Source organism: Manis javanica, chromosome 4, assembly GCF_040802235.1.
Source record: "Manis javanica isolate MJ-LG chromosome 4, MJ_LKY, whole genome shotgun sequence".
Taxonomy (NCBI): domain Eukaryota; kingdom Metazoa; phylum Chordata; class Mammalia; order Pholidota; family Manidae; genus Manis; species Manis javanica.
Window position 1 is genome coordinate 161,970,609 of NC_133159.1, and position 16,591 is coordinate 161,987,199.

A 16,591-nucleotide genomic window follows, 5' to 3' on the forward strand; every position below is an offset into this window, starting at 1 on the left:
GAGGGGGTCAGGAATGGCTCATTATATACAGGATGCGGGCTTGTGTTGGGCGGGGGAGGGTTGGGAGAGTTTAAGTAAGAGGGGCCTTTCTCTGGATGTGAAGGCTCGCAGATTTTGCCACCCCCCGGGAAAATGCCGCTTTGGCCTAAGGATTATTTTGAGCTGAAGCAGATAGGAGAAAAGCTAGCTCTCTGCCCTCCCTCCCCGCCATTTGCCTAAAAGCAGGGCAAAAGTTGGCACAGAAGTTAAACAATCACTGGCAACCCTAGAACCCTTATGAGCCCAGAGACTGGCACCAGGGGACTCTACGTAACAAACTTTACTGACTAGTCCTCATCTTCTTACGTCTTCCCTCCCACAGTTCGCCACCCTACGAGCTCAAAAGTCCTGTTCCTTTGTCTTGTCACTTCTCCGGACAGTTACTGGGTCGGTTGGTTTCTTTGTTTGTATAAGGCTATATATACATATATACATATCTGAGTTACTCATCCCTGAGTATATACAACACTAATCAGTTTGTCTTTCTCCTGTTAACCTGTCTTTTGTTACGAAGCCCCAGCCTCCGACAACCTAGAAGGGTAAAAGGGAAAAGATATTTCTCTTCCCCTACCAGGGGCTCTCAGGCACTTGGGGGTAGGTAATTCTGTGACTGGGTAGCTGAATAAATCTTACCCAGAAGGAGGGGAGGGGTCGCGCGAGGCCAAAGCTGTCATGGGACGGCATACAGGGAGTGAGTGTTTGGTAGATTTTGTTGTTTGGGCCATTTTCTTTCTTGCCTGAATTCGGATGTGACTACGGACTGGTCTTGTGTCTGTCTTGATCCGTTCACGGCCACAGAATGGCCTTGTCTGCTGTTGATGTTGAAAATAAGAGAAGGGAAACCTCGCTGCAGATGGAGCGGGGAACCCCTGAAAGTCGGAGCTCTCACCCACGGCACCCACGGAGCCCTCGAGTCGCAGTCCGCAAGTCTACACAACCAGCAGGAAGAAGGAAGATGGGAATTATTTTGACAAAGGGAGGAAACTTTGATAAAGTTTCACACAGGAACTTTATCTCCTGCCTCCGGAGGAGGCGGAGGACGGGGACGCCTCCTTGCCGCACCGGCAACGCCTTAACCCGCTGCTCCGAGCCAAGGAGAAACCGCCACCACCCTGGAACTCCTCCTAAAACCTAGGAAAAGCTGACCTTCCCTTCGTCTCCTTGGATCGGCTTGTGGATCCTCATAGCTTGTGCGCCCGGATTGCAATTCCTCCGCTATTCTTGAATACTCTCATTTTGAATGCAAACATTCAGCAAAGCATAACATTTCCGGAAGATGCCCTTGAAGGTTTACGTACAAAGAACTGAAATTTCAAGTGGTGAAATCAAACATCATTCCTTGATAGACTCTATTTTTGCACCTAAAGTCCACCTGTTGTACTAATGAGACTCACAAACACTTTTAAAGAGCTTCCTGCATGTTAGGTACCTTTCTGATGCTTTTTGTTATGTGTAGTACCTCATGTAGTACTCAAAATCATCTGAAATAGGTACAGATAGTATTTACATATTTTACACATAAGGATACAGAGGTGCAGAGAGGTCTCGGGAGCTTGCTGTAGGGCAACCACTCTCTCTGGCTGCTTTTAATTGACTGTCCTTATCCTTGATCTTTGCCATTTTAATTAGTACATGTTTTGGTGTGGTCTTCCTTGGGTCCCTTGTGTTCGGATTCATATTATTTTCTCTTTGCCCCTGAAATGTCTTTATTGACTCGTGGGTTACCTCGAGGTGTATTTCATTTCCACACTTGAGGTCCTGTTTTTTTTTTTTTTTAACGGTTTTGTTACTGATTTTAAGTTAATTACCTTCTTACCAGAAAACATTTTGTATGAATTGAAATCTTTTCACTTGTTAAGTAAGATTAGTTTTATGACCCAGTATATGATCTCACAGTGTATGTCATAATGCACACTTGAGGAGACTGTACATTCAGTGGCCAGGATACATACTGGAATGTCATCAGGACCTGTTGGTTGGTAGTGTTGGTCTATGGTGGTGGTGTTCCAGTTACAGACTCTTCTCTTTTCAGTTGTATCAATTTTTGCTTCGTGTAATTTGAAGCTCTTTTGTCAGGTGAGTATACATTTGGAATTTGATGAATGAAATCATAATATTATGTAATGTCCCTTTTTACTCCTTGTAATTTTGTTAGCTCTGAAGTTCTGAATATTTCGTGTGGTAGTAATATATAGCCTTTAGCTTTCTTTTGTTTAATATTTTACATTTCCCTTAATGGAGGTCAGATTCTCTTAGCTTTCCATCATCTAAGTCTCTCTCTCTCTCTCTCACCACCGCCCCCCTCTATTATTTTTGTATTCATTCCACAAAACTTTTGCTTAGATAAAGGATTCTCTTCTGGGTTGGCAGTTCTTTACTTTCCTCACTTTAAAGATACTATTGAACATTCTGTGGCCTCCACTGTATTTTATGAGAATTCTGTGATCATTCAAATTTCAGTTTATCTTTGCTTTTTAGCATTAGGACATGTTTAGGCTTATCAGGCCTAACTGTTACTGATTTTGAGTTTACGCCTTATTGGGCCTAAACCCTTTGAATTTGCTCTGTTTGGGGCTTGCTGAGCATCTTGAATCTCTAAATTTATGTTTTTGTCAAAGCTGAGATCTTTTCTGCTCTCAGTGAGAATTGTTTTATCTAAAAAATAATATTTTCTTTTCTTTTATAGAACACCTATAATGTGAAATTTAGACAATTTGATACTGTCCCACAAGTTTCTAAGGATGTATTCATTTTTTCCAGTGTTTTTTCCTGTCTTTTCTTCAGTGTAGATCATTTCTGCTGCTCTGTTATCTTCAAGTTTACACACCCTTCTATCATCTCTGTTCAGTGGTTGAGCCCATGCAATATCTTTTGTCATTTTTGGTAATTATATTTTTCAGTTCTAATTTTCTCGACGTGGATCTTTTCTTTATAGTTTTTATTTTTCTGCTAGAAGTTTAGTGTTTCCAATTTTTAAGAGTATTAAGCATTACCACATTAGTATGGTTATAATAACAGCTATAAAGTCTTTATGTGATAATTACAACATGAGGCATCTCAAAATAGGCATCTGTCCCTCCTTTTCCTTGAGAATTTGTCACATTCTCCAGTGGCGTGTGTATGTGTGTGTTGTTTGTTTTAGCATGTGCAGTAAATTTTGGATTTTATTCTGGCCATTTTGAATATGATCGTGTCATTTCTGAGTCATGTTTGTGCAGGTGCATTCAGACCATTTACATTTAGGGTGCTTATGGATAGGTATGTACTTACTGCTATTGCAGGCTTTAGATTCGTGGTGACCAAATGTTCAAGGGTAACATCCTTACTATCTAAGAGTCTAATGTAACTCACTTAGTGTGCTATTACACACACAAGCTAAAGGTTCTTTTTTTTTTTTTTTCCCTCCTTTTCTTCCTCCTCCACTCTTTATATATTGGGTATCGCATTCTGTACTCTTTCTCTGTACATTTTTATTACCTCTGGTGACAGCTATTTCACCTTAGGAACACTTCCATCTATAGGAGTCCCTCCAGAATACACTGTAGAGACGGTTTGTGGGAGGTCAATTCTCTTATTAAATATATCATGCCACTCTGTTCTGGCCCGTAAGGTTTCTGCTGGGAAGGCTGATGATAGCCTGATGGGTTTTCCTTTGTGTGTGATCTGTTTACTCTCTCTGGTTGCTTTTAATAGTCTGTCCTTATCCTTGATCTTTGCCATTTTAATTAGTACACGTTTTGGTGTGGTCTTCCTTGGGTCCCTTGTGTTCGCATCCATATTATTTTCTCTTTGTCCTTGGAATGCCTTTATTGACCCATGGGTTGCCTCGAGGTGTATTTAATTTCCACACTTGAGGTCCTGTTTTTTTTAACTGTTTTTGTTACTGATTTTAAGTTTATTACCCTTTTATCAGAAAACATTTTGTATGAATTGAAATTTTTTCACCTGTTAAGATTTATTTTATGACCCAGTATGTGATCTCACAGTGTATGTCATAATGCACACTTGAGGAGACTGTGCATTCTGTGGCCAGGCTACATACTGGAATGTCATTAGGACCTGTTGGTTGGTAGTGTTGGTCTATGGTGGTGGTGTTCCAGTTACAGACTCTTCTCTTTTCAGTTGTATCAATTTTTGCTTCGTGTAATTTGAAGCTCTTTTGTCAGGTGAGTATACATTTGGAATTTGATGAATGAAATCATAATATTATGTAATGTCCCTTTTTACTCCTTGTAATTTTGTTAGCTCTGAAGTTCTGAATATTTCATGTGGTAGTAATATATAGCCTTTAGCTTTCTTTTGTTTAATATTTTACATTTCCCTTAATGGAGGTCAGATTCTCTTAGCTTTCCATCATCTAACTCTCTCTCTCTCTCTCTATTATTTTTGTATTCATTCCACAAAACTTTTGCTTAGATAAATGATTCTCTTCTGGGTTGGCATTTCCTTTCCTTTCTCACTTCAAAGATATTATTGAACATTCTGTGGCCTCCATTGTAGTTTATAAGACTTCTGTGATCATTCAAGTTTTAGCTTATCTTTGTTTTTTAGCATTAGGACATGTTTAGGCCTTATCAGACCTAAGTGTTTGTTATTGATTTTGAATTTCGGCCTTATTAGGCCTAAACTCTTTGAATTTGCTCTGTTTGGGCTTGCTGAGCATCTTGAATATCTTAATTTATGTTTTTGTCAGATCTGGGATCTTTTCTGCTTTTAGTAAGAATTCTTTTTCTAAAAAAATAAAATTTTCTTTTCCTTTATATAGCACCTATAATATGAAATTTAGACAATTTGATACTGTCCCACAAGTTTCTAAGGATGTATTCATTTTTTGCAATGTTTTGTCTCTCTTTTCAAAATTTTTACAAAATTTCATATAAGTCATGCTTGTAATAAAGGTACTATAATTTGATCATTCAAAGTTCTTAAATAAGCTCTTAGGTACATAGAAGGCTGTTTTTCACAGCTGTGTAAATTGAATAGGAACAGTTTATATAGAATTTAGTTCGATCTGCTCATTTTAGGAGTGATAAGTTAAATGACTGTCCTGTGGTCACATATTCTTGGAAGAATTGCAATTGAAGCATTGTTCCAGGGAGCTGTCTTCCAGAGCAGAGTGATTGGTAGAAGTGAAGAATATGGTGCAGTCTCGAAAATGTTAGAAAAGGAATACAAACTAGTAATTTGAATTTTTACTGCAATGTAGTATTAATTTAGGGCAGGACAAAAGATATGTAAATGTGTTTTATGTTGTTAGAAAATTAGTAACAAGCATTATGATTGGTTCAGTTGACTTCACTAAAAATGAGACAGGCTCAAAAAATTCTCTGTCGTTTAAAAAATTTTTGAAATTTAATAACATTAAAAGCATTCAAAAGTTTAAAAAATATGCTTTGGGCATGGAAAAAACTGGCTAGAGCTTTATTTTCCCTTATGAGTTCAATGAAATCAATTTTTGGAGTTTTTAATTTCAATTGGTGAATTCCGGGAGGTCCTGATAACTGACATTCAGTGTGCTGCCTGCTGCTCCTGAGTGCTGGTCTGCACTTAGCATTCATTGCCTCATGTGACCCTCGCAGCTACGCTGGGAGGTAGGTTATTTCCTTCATTTTATAGATTTGGGAAATGAGGCTACCCAAGTTCATAGTTGGCAAATAATTGTTGTCAGGATTCCTATCTAGGCAGTGTCGTTCCAGAACCCGGTTCTGAAGCCTGTCATTTATAGCCGCCGTTTTTGAAATTTGGTAATCTGACATAAAGGAACTGACACCAGAATCACCAGGGAATTCTGTAGAGTATCACCTTACATAATGAAGCAGATTTGATAAGGCCATATTTTAATATGAATCAGGTTATGGAGGAAACAGTTATCTATCTATGTTAAATTCATTATTTTCTTCCATTGCATTTTTCTTAGGAATGTCTGTGTTAGAGTTGATTACACACGACCATGTGGTGTCTGAAAGGAAAAGAAATCTTACTGAATCAAATCTATTATCTATTTTCTTGCATTTGAAGGTCATTGATAGATGGGAATCTTCCTGTTGTTAGAAACATATTATGGGTACATTTTGAGTTGTTGGGCACGTTTTTAATGGTCTTCCTACTATATTATCTCTTTTGCTGATGAGCTTATTGCATCAGAGTTTGATAAATCTTTAAGTACTGATACAGAAAGCCTTCCAGTACATATAGATTTATCTGATTTTTAGAAGTGTGTGTATAGTATGTACTTAGATACTATGTATAGTGGGAATCTTTTTTTTTAAAGCAGCACGGGTGATTGTGATGATGAGCCGGGTTTAAGACTCCTGCGCTAGTAGGCAACACTTTTTCAGTGAAATTCCACGTCTAAGATAATTTTATATATGTAGTCAGAAAATGATATACTAATTATTCTTAGCAACTTTTGCTTTTTCCTTTTTTCTTTTCTCATTTCTCTACAATTCCTTATGCCACCGTGGCTTCATTCATACCGATTTCCCAAGGACTGGGAGAGCAGCATAAAATTAGAATCAGACAGCTGACTGCCCAGCAGGATGTCGTCAACTATCCTAGCACAGAGCCTGAAGGACCCTGAGATTGCAGAGCTCTTCTCCAAAGAAGATCCAGAGAAGCGCTTCACAGATTTCAAAAAAGTTTCCCAGGGAGGCTTTGGAGCAGTGTTCTTTGTAAGTGTTAAAGGCTTAACGTCAGTGACCAGCATTTATTTAATATCCAGTCCTGGCAGAGTAAAAATCAGGAGTACAAAAAGACATACGCAGTAGTCTATTTTAGAGTCACTTGCATTAGGTGTATATAAAAAGAGATCATTTTATTTATTGAGCTTCTTAGATTACTGAAAAAAGGGAAAGATATTCGGCTTTAATTTCCATGTTGTTTACACTACTTGAGCAGTTTTATGACTTACATTGCTATTGAATCAAATATTGCAAAACACTGACTTACGTAAAGTCCCATACAGACATTTCATGATTATTCATTCATTATTTCTTCCTATTAAGATTGCTTTTTTTTCCCCTCAGCAACAAGTTTGTGTAGATGTTTAATTTTTTGGTAGTGTTACAGATTTAGTATTTTCATTTTAATGGGTACCTTAAATACACTGAATTCTTCCACAGATGTCTAGAGAGGATTAACCCTTTTTACTGAACTCATTTGAAATGTTTTGCAGCTATCCTCTTGTGCCTTCTTTACACAGCATCTTTTTTTTTAAACACATAATGAGAATTTGGCTCTTACTTTCTAAAGAGTTAACTTTCATGTTTCTGTTATGCTGTTATTTTTTTATCAAAATTCCACCACAGTGGTAAATAGTAATGGTGATAGCATTTTAGCTGTCTTGTCTTAATTCTAGTTAATAGTTGTTTACAATAGGCATGATTTATCATGTTGAGGAATTACCTTTCCCATGTGGGTTTTCTAAGAGTTCGGTCTTCCCTGCATTAAATACATTTAGAGTTGGGCTCTTTCTGCGTTTTCAGCATTTCTATGTATAAGTATATATTTTCCCCCTTTGATTTGTAAAAAAAAATATGGCAAATTATGAAATGTTTTCCTCTATCAAAATTTTGCATTTCCGTGGTAATAAATTTTATCCAAATGAAATATTCTTTTAATGCCCTGTAATATTTGGTTTTCAATTTTTATTTAGAGTTCCCTTGTCTACATTTGTAAGTCAGATTGGTCCCTGACTTTCTATTTTGTGCTGCTTGTGAGGGTTTAGTTGCTGGGTCAGACCGCCTCCATACGATTAGTGGGACAGCTTTCCTTTCCCTCCCCTTTTATCCTGGGAAGTTCCCCTGGTGAAACTGCTCCCCTCACAACTATTTTAAAGATGATTAGTATTCTTTTCAATCTTCCACCACTGTTTTACGCAGATTTTCTTCTCTAGATCAATGTTAGTAGTTCTTTCCTAGAGAATTATCCATTTCATTGAAATTTTGACATTTACAGGCCTAGCATAGACTTGTACTAGTCATTTTTTGTTTGTTTATAGTTCTGTTCAAATTTCTATATTTTTCCTCTCAACTAGCTCATTCAAAGATAAACATGCATTATTTTTATTTCTAAAGTACCAGTTCCTTGATAATTTGATATGCTTTTTGCTACTTATGTTTTTAATGTTCTTTAAAAGCAGTTTTGGTATCTTTTTGGACATGGTAGTTTATAAATGTTAGGTTTTACAGTGATCTTCTGTCTTTTTTAGGCACGAGATGTGCACACCAATGACGCGGTGGCTATCAAGAGAATACCTTTTAGTGGAAAGAAGGCTATGGAGGTAGGTGAAATATATATATGTTTGTATTGGCATGTTAAAGAAAGCCATACCATTTTTAATTGGGGATAGGTGGGAATTTTTTCAAAAAATGTTGAAAAATATACAAATACTAAGATTTATCTCAGTGAATTTTCTTCCACAGACTCAGTGTGCCCATTTAACCTGTACCTAGAGCCATAAACAACATTCATGACATCCCAGAAACCTCCCAACTGCGTCCCTTACTCTTAATTTTTTTAGATATGTGCTGCTGACATGAGTTTAATTTTTTAAATTGTTGTTTAGCAGATTATTCTATAATAGAGGGATTATCATGTCTGAGAAAGTAAACTAGAATAAGGTACATTTAACAGTAAGTATACTGGATATAAATTTTTAATGGTTGAGAAATTATTTAACGGCTGTTGCAAATAACCATCAGCAGCAATATATCTAGTCTGAAAAATAAGGCAGTGGGTAATAATCTGAAAAAATAAAATTACTGATACTGTATTGCATGTACTTTAGTTCATCAGTATTCTGATTAGTTCTTCCTTAATTGCATAAGTTTATAAAATTACTTTCTAAGTCTGTTCTCTTTGTCTTTCTTTAATTCTTTAAAAATTTTATTTATTTTTAATTGTGATAAAGTACACAAAACAAATTTACCATCTTAACCACTTCAAGTGTAGGTTCAGTAGTGTTAAGGACAGTCACATTGCTGTGCAACCATCGCCACCATTCATCTCCAGAATTCTTTCATTTTGCAAAAGTGATATTCTGCACCCATCAAACAATAACACCTCATTCCCCCCTCCCCGCAGCCCTTGGAGATCACCTCTCCTCTTTCTGTCTCTATCAATTTGACTACTTTAGGTATCTCATGTAATTGAAATTATGCACTATTTGTCCTTTTGTGACTGGCTTGTTTCACTTAATATAGTTTCCTGAAAGTTCATCTATGTTGTAGTGTGTCAGAATTACCTTTCTTTTTAAAAGCTGAATAATATTCCTGTGTGTGTGTGTGTGTGTAAAAACACCACAGTTTGTCCATCTACCATCTGTTAATGGACACTAAGTTGCTTCTACCCCTTGGTTGTTGTGAATAATGCTGCTATGCACATAGGTATATGCCCAGAGGTAGAAATGCTAGATCAGTCTTTAATTTTTAAAGGTTTTGGCTTTCTACATTTCTGTAATCTCTGTTTTGTGGTAAATATTGTTTTTTTGTGATAATCATACTTATGGGTATGATAACACTGTTGCGGTTGATCACTGTTTCATCATGTCGATACCTAAAAAAACTCTAATAATTTCTAAAACCCCTAAAAAACCTCCATTTTTTACAAGTTTAATTTTATTTGCCATTCTACAGTATAACTTTAAAACCAGCTTTCATAGCAGACTTGTGTTGGAGTCTGTTTAATTAGTCATGCCTAGAACAAAAAGTTTCACCTAGGGCATCATCTTCTCTCATCTAATAGTGTATCCTTCCTGGAAGTTTTTTTTTCATTGAAGAATACAGGTTTTAGCTTGGTTTTGTTTTGAGAGTTTGCCTCCCAGAGCACTCAATTTTGAAATGTAAAGCCCCTATGACACTTTCTGAAGTTAGCATCTTACAGCCTACACATTTTACACGGTGAATATCTTGGTATATTTTCTTGAGGGCTTATGAAATAACATAGGAGATATAGGATCTTAAATTCTAGTGCAAAACATTTTTTAAAGTTCTGTATTCTAGTTCCCCTACCTTTAGAAGTATGATACAAGTCAGCGGTAAAGCCTGGAAAAAGTGAAACAAGAACAAAAAACAGATTCCACGTTCCCATCCCCCATCTCCTAAGCCTCCAGAGTCTCTGGGTGTGGACCCAAGTACCTGTGTTTTCAGAGTTCCCTGACTGCTTCTGACAAGTAACTGTATTTAGGACATGGCCTAAGTTTCTGAAGTTGTCATAGAGTAGCTTTTATTGCTGAAGGTTTATCTGTTATTTACTAGTAGGCGTCAGTGGGAAGGCTCTTCGTGAAATCCTGTAGGAAAATGTTTCCATGCTGCTTGGTTTTTCTGTGAACTTCCCTCTGTTATAACCTAAGTGTTCGCTAGCATTTTAGAATATGAGCACTTAGGAATTTAGGTAATTAGTTGATTTGAGTTTAAACAGCAGAAAAAACTTAACATTTGGTAGACAATATAAGCCAAAACCACAACAGCTGAACTTTAAGGTATGTAAATTATACAACAATAAAGCTGCAAAAAAGAAGGGGGAGGTTGAAATTTTGAAGGAAAACCACTATATGTAGTATATAGCTTTCAACAGGCTTGGTGTGTGGTTGTAAAATTTTTATAAGACTCATTGATAATAAATTTTATGAAAATGAAAATATGTACTACCTGGAATGAATTTTATGTTATTGAGTTGTAAACTATATGAATGTAATTTCTTTAAAATATAGGAGTTTGACATTTAAATATTACAAATGAAGCAAAGTTGTATGTTCTTGTTAACTTTTTAATCTAATAATTACTTTTGTACTTATATAGTTTTCTAAGGAAAGGCAACTGTTCCTAATTCTTTCCTTTATTCTTTTTTTTCTCCCCACAGAGATGGCAGGGTATTATTAAGGAAGTCAGGTTTCTCCGAACATTGAAACATCCCAACATCGTAGAATACAAAGGCTGCTATTTACGTGAGCACCGAGCATGGGTGGGTATCTGCTCTCCCCTTGCTGGAATTTTAGTAGGTTTGGTTTATGATTAATTCAAAAATGTCTCAAAATAGTTGTGTAAAGCCACGCACAAACACCTTGAAATGTCAGTTCACACTGAGAAAGGAGCAGCTTTTCCTGAAACTCTCAGGCAGTGAGAGAGAATAGAACTTTTGCCAGTTGACTACAGAGATTCAGCTGACCGTTACGTGCACGGGAGAATGTTCTGATGTGTGTTAGCGGTTTCATTCTTCAAATGCTTTATCAAACATTTGTGTGAGAACAATCCTATCAAAGGATGAAAATCAGCATATATTTTTGACATAAATGTATTGTAAGCTATTTAACCACAAGCACCTTGGTTGGAATATTGGTGGTGAATCCTGGTGAAATCTGAACTGATTGTGATTCTTTGGCTGAATAATACTAAAGGTAGAAAATTGGGACATTTTATTGCAGAAACTGGAAATTAATTTTGCCCCATTGTTGAAACTAAGATAAGGTAGTAATCTTACAACGGTATAGGCACAGTAATTATGTCTTTTCAGAGAAAGGCTAAATTTTCTTTAAACAGGAATGACCTTTTATTTTTAATAAGCTACAGCTGATTATCATTTTAGTATACAGAACTTAGATTTATTTAGATTTGCAATGTTTGCTTTAATTTGGTGGTGATGGTACTCCTAATTTGAGGCTGTGGTTGAAGCACAAACAGTGGCAGAGAGCGCAGGCTGCCTCTCTGTCTTCCAAGTTTCTCCATCTGTCAAACAAGGATGATAATAGGGTCTCCTTCCAGAGGTGGTTATGAGGATTAAATTAGTTAATATATATAACATACCTGCACATACGAGGTGCTCTGTGTTTGCTTTATAGGAAAGATTTAAACGGTAACCCAAACTTGGTATATATAGAACCAGAGGACGACTTTCTGCTTCCTAACAATACCAGTATTGCTACTATAGGTTAATATGAATGGAATATGTATATTCCTTTATAGCTTTAGTTAGTAATTACATGAAACACACATCTTCTACAAGCAGTTATAGGTCGGCATTATAAAATATTAATGTAGCATTGGCTTAACTTCATGTATGCATTTAACAAGTTCCAAAATGTATAGTTATATTTAAAGGTAATTAATAACTAGAGTTTGTTTCACTTCAAACTATCTTCTCGATCTCCTTGGTGAATTTATTTTATCTCATATAGAATCTTTTTATTTTAAGAGTGTATTTTAATGTTTTTTATCATTTTTTTCCCCTGTAGCTTGTAATGGAATATTGTTTAGGATCTGCTTCAGGTTTGCTGAAAGGTAAGCCTCCTTCATTTATTGAGAAAAGAAAAGTATTAGTATAATAAAATGAGAATTCATTCACTGAGAGATTTTTTTAAATAATATTAAAACTTTCCAGGAAGAGTAAAAACCTTTGTGTTTTCTAGACTCTCAGCGTGCTATGCACTGTCCTCATTAAATACTACGTTTTAGCATAACAGATGAGTTTTCTTTCATTGTGATTTAACAGGCATTTTTCTGTATTCTTTATCATTAAACTTAATTTGTTCCTTCTGTTCAGAATGAAGATATGTAGGAATATAAAAAGGGAAAGCTCTTTCATTGTTTTTATAATCGTGAAATAATTGTTAAATGTTAACTTAGAGGAAAATTGGCTGTGAACTCTAATAACTAGGCACAACTGTGCACTTATTAAGTTCAATTGCTTTGTTTTATTATCTTGGAAAGCAAAAAATTCCTTCTTGCTAAATGTTGCTTTTTTAAATTTGCCCATATATTAGATATGTGTATATATATTTTAAAATAGAAATGTTCTATAGAATAATTATTTTCAAATAAAATCTTATTTCAAGTTTACCAAAAGCCATTACAAGAAATGGAAATAGCAGCAATTATACATGGTGCTCTTCGGGGATTAGCCTACTTACATTCCCGTGCCATGATCCATAGGTAAGTACCTTAAAAATTACCATACATTAATAAGCAAATTTATCAGACCTAGAATTTATTAATCCTGAAAGCTTTGTTGGTTTTAGCTAAATAAAAGTATTCTGGAGTTTTACAAACTCATATTTTTTTAGGTTATCCGTGTCTTAAAATGAATATACTAATTTATTTGATCTCTTGGTTGAGAATAATTTTTATCTTTTTCTACACATGCTGCTGGGCTTTCCAAAGTATGTGCACTTTAGAGATTTGTGATAGAAATTTAATTATAGAAAAGTTTAATTTGTGAAGTGGAAAAGACGATAGGGATTATGTATTCTTACTTGTTTCATTTTACAGATGCAGAAACTGATGCCCCAATTTGTGACTCACTTCTCAAAGCCTATGAAGCAAGATAGATTAGACTAGAACTAACCTAGATCTTTTGTCCTCCTGGTGACTCCTAATGCCGGATTTGTTCCATTGATTCCATGACAGACAAGTGAAAGCTACTAGCATTCTGTACTTTTGAGATAATCCTTGATAACGGATAGTAATTTAAAGATTAAACCATCATAAACTACATTTTTAGCATTGGTATTGGTTTTGCCTGTTTTTAGAAGGAAGCTAGCATTTTTTAAATTATCTATGTGAACCAGACAATACATAGTAAACTTATATAGTAGAGTCAGTGCAAATTAATGGGTATCAGTTTTTTAGATGAGGATAGTAAGGTCCAAGAGAAAAATCCACATGCATAGTAAATAAGAGAATGAAAGAGTTGGAAGCAGAACCTAAGGTCTTCTCAACTTCAAAGAACCTTCCATTTTCTATAAAAACAAATGGAAGAAAATAGATTAACTTAATATTACATCCATTATAATTCTGTATAGTATGAATTGACAAGTGCTTAGAAAGTTCTTTCTTTTTGAATGTTATGGTGCCCATTGGGCATGCAATCCCATTATAATTTTCTTAGTTCACATGTACGTTGCTGATTTAGAAAAGAGCTTAAAAGTAAATTTGGGATCATTGATATTACCTTACCCATGGGTTTCAGTTTTCATTTCATATTTAGGTAGGAGAACTATGCTAAAATTTGGAATGATATGAGTAATTAAAAAAAAAACAAATTTGGGGCATCAGGTTCTTCTTACTCCATTTTATTGTTAAGGGTATACTCAGAAATCTTACAATCATATAAGAATGTTCAGCTAAATTTTTTAAACCATTACTTGTACCAATAAACAGGCACTCAAATATCGAGTATGTACTATTAATTAGCTAATTTTTTTCTTCTTTTTCTACTGGTATTTTATCTTCTCTTTTAGAAACTTGTTACTATATACTTAGAGGAATTCTGTGTATCTCATTTCTTAGTTGGGATCTTAGCTCTCGTTATCCCAACTGAGAGATTACCCAAGGCCTTAATGATTCTGATTTCTCCTTCCCTCTTTTATACATTTTTATATGATCTTTATCATTTTCAGTAGAATCTTACAAAGGAAAGACAAATAATTTTCTGTGTTCCTTAAACCCAGAGACGTCAAAGGAGGAAATATCCTTCTGACACCAGGAGGCCAGGCGAAACTTGCTGACTTTGGATTTGCTTCCATGGCCTCTTCTGCCAAGTCTTTTGTGGGGACGCCGCATTGGTAAGCGTAGTCCTATCTGGTATTGATCCTCATAATTGAAATAGGCAGTGTGTGCTTGTCCTTTTATCAGGTGCTTTATGTTTCTCTTGGAAATACAGGGCTGCTTTAGATATTCCTCTAAGCACTGTAGTTTCAGATACAGATTTGGAGCGCTGCCCTTGTACCTCCTATTGTATCATTTGTCCCCCTACGGTTCTTTCCTGTTATCATCTACATCATGTATTGGGGGTAGGAGTGAAAAAATTTAATTGTTTAAGAAGGGAGAAGATAGAAATGCTAAGTGGAAATTTTCTTTAGATTTATATTTACTGTGTGTCAGTATCTTCTGAATAAGAGTCCCTGAAGACTGGTAGCTGATCAGGAACTTTTTGTTTTCATTTTTTATTGTGGAGAATTTCTAGTATACAGGGAAATAGACAAAAATATAACGAAGGCTCACACAGCGGTCAGCTCGGCCTAACAGCACTACCCCAGGGCCTGGCTGCCCTGTGTACTTGATCTTCTTGCCCTCCCTCCCACCTCCAGTTATTTGAAGCAACTTCTAGACATCATCTAATTTTATTCATAAATAATTCCATATTAATGGCAGCAAGTCTGAAGGGAATAACTTTCCACATCTTCAACTTCCATAGATGTCCTCTCTCTGTACATGCTGAGAAGTGTCTCAGGTCTACTGCATCTTCTTTTCCACCTACGTTTCAAATCTCCCAACTCCCAGTTTGTTAAAGAAAGGCTTCTCACCCATCCTGAATAGTAGAGTGATGCATTGCTCTGAGAATTAAAAGCCTCAAACCGTCACCAGAGGGACAACTTGAGAACACGTAACATCTAGAATATATAGCATCAGAAATATTGAAGAGCTAGGACACCAAGTTTTGACACAGGGCCTTCTGTCTTCACAGTCATCTCTCCTCAGTTCCTTTGGCTCCTTGCTCTTTCTTTTCCCCAATTATCCTTCCTCCCATCTTCTTTTCTAGGGAATAAAAAATGATCTCATTTATAACTGGGACAATTGTCCTGAGGACACACTAACATGTTATTTACAATGAAAAATGAAGTTTGGCATTTCCTGACAGAAAATAATTCTGATTTGAATGGTTGATATGACCGTGCAGACTGGGTTTGCTAATTAGGTTATTATACAGCAGTGTTTTTAATGAATTGAATGAGTGAAGTCCTCAGCTCCAAGTTGTAAATTTCTGTAAAGCACATATACAAAATAATGTATATACATATGTGTGCATTATATCCTTTGCAACTATTAAGTTTATAAAATTTGGATACCAACTCAAAAATGTACAAGCGGATACATTTTTAAAATAAATTCATTGGAAGTAAGAAAATAAAAAGTTTGAAGACTACTGTTCTGTATGACCAAAAATTTCTTATGTAGAACCCTAGTTTAGATAGAATCCTCTTCCCCTGTATAAAAAAAGGGTTCTTTGGACAAATAATGCTTCTTAATGGTCCCCCTCTTTACAAATCAGTGATCAATATTAGATACTAGAAAGGAGCTAGAAAGTTGTGCATTAAAAACAAAACTACTTTTTTAACTTTGTTGAACTTAGTGACTCCCCAAGCTTACTTCAACATCTTAACGCATTAGAAGCCCTCTATTACCGGCAATTGAAAGTTACATATGTATTAATTTGTATATGGTATATTAGGAACACAGCACTATGTATTTACATACTTTTACACACAGGAACACACATACGCCTGGTGACAATGTTATTAAGCAGTCAGAAACTGTTCTAAATGTTTGTCTGTGCTTAACAAGTACAAAGGAAGGATAAGGTGAAGCACCAGTGAGAACATTAGAGTCTAGCTGAAGATGCGAATTAGCGTTTCATTTTATAACCAAGACGCCTCCAAAGTTAATAATTGTATGGTTTCTTTAGTTATGAGTGGCTGTCCTAGCCACTTTTATCACAGAACACTACTCTTATTTGCGAAAAAGACCGACAAACTGCATATTCATTGTTGCTTATTGTG

General features: G+C 35.7%; 1 protein-coding gene across 1 annotated transcript in view; it reads left to right on the forward strand.

The window, feature by feature from the left end:
* Positions 1–1,315: 1,315 nt before the first annotated feature.
* Positions 1,316–16,591, forward strand: part of LOC108394619 (serine/threonine-protein kinase TAO1-like) — a 53,662-nt gene continuing 38,386 nt past the window's right edge. The window contains exons 1-6 of the mRNA XM_073236216.1: positions 1,316–1,333; positions 8,249–8,320; positions 10,900–11,001; positions 12,269–12,314; positions 12,869–12,965; positions 14,483–14,596. Coding sequence (XP_073092317.1) covers positions 1,316–1,333; positions 8,249–8,320; positions 10,900–11,001; positions 12,269–12,314; positions 12,869–12,965; positions 14,483–14,596 — 449 coding nt within the window. The remainder of the gene's footprint in view (positions 1,334–8,248; positions 8,321–10,899; positions 11,002–12,268; positions 12,315–12,868; positions 12,966–14,482; positions 14,597–16,591) is intronic.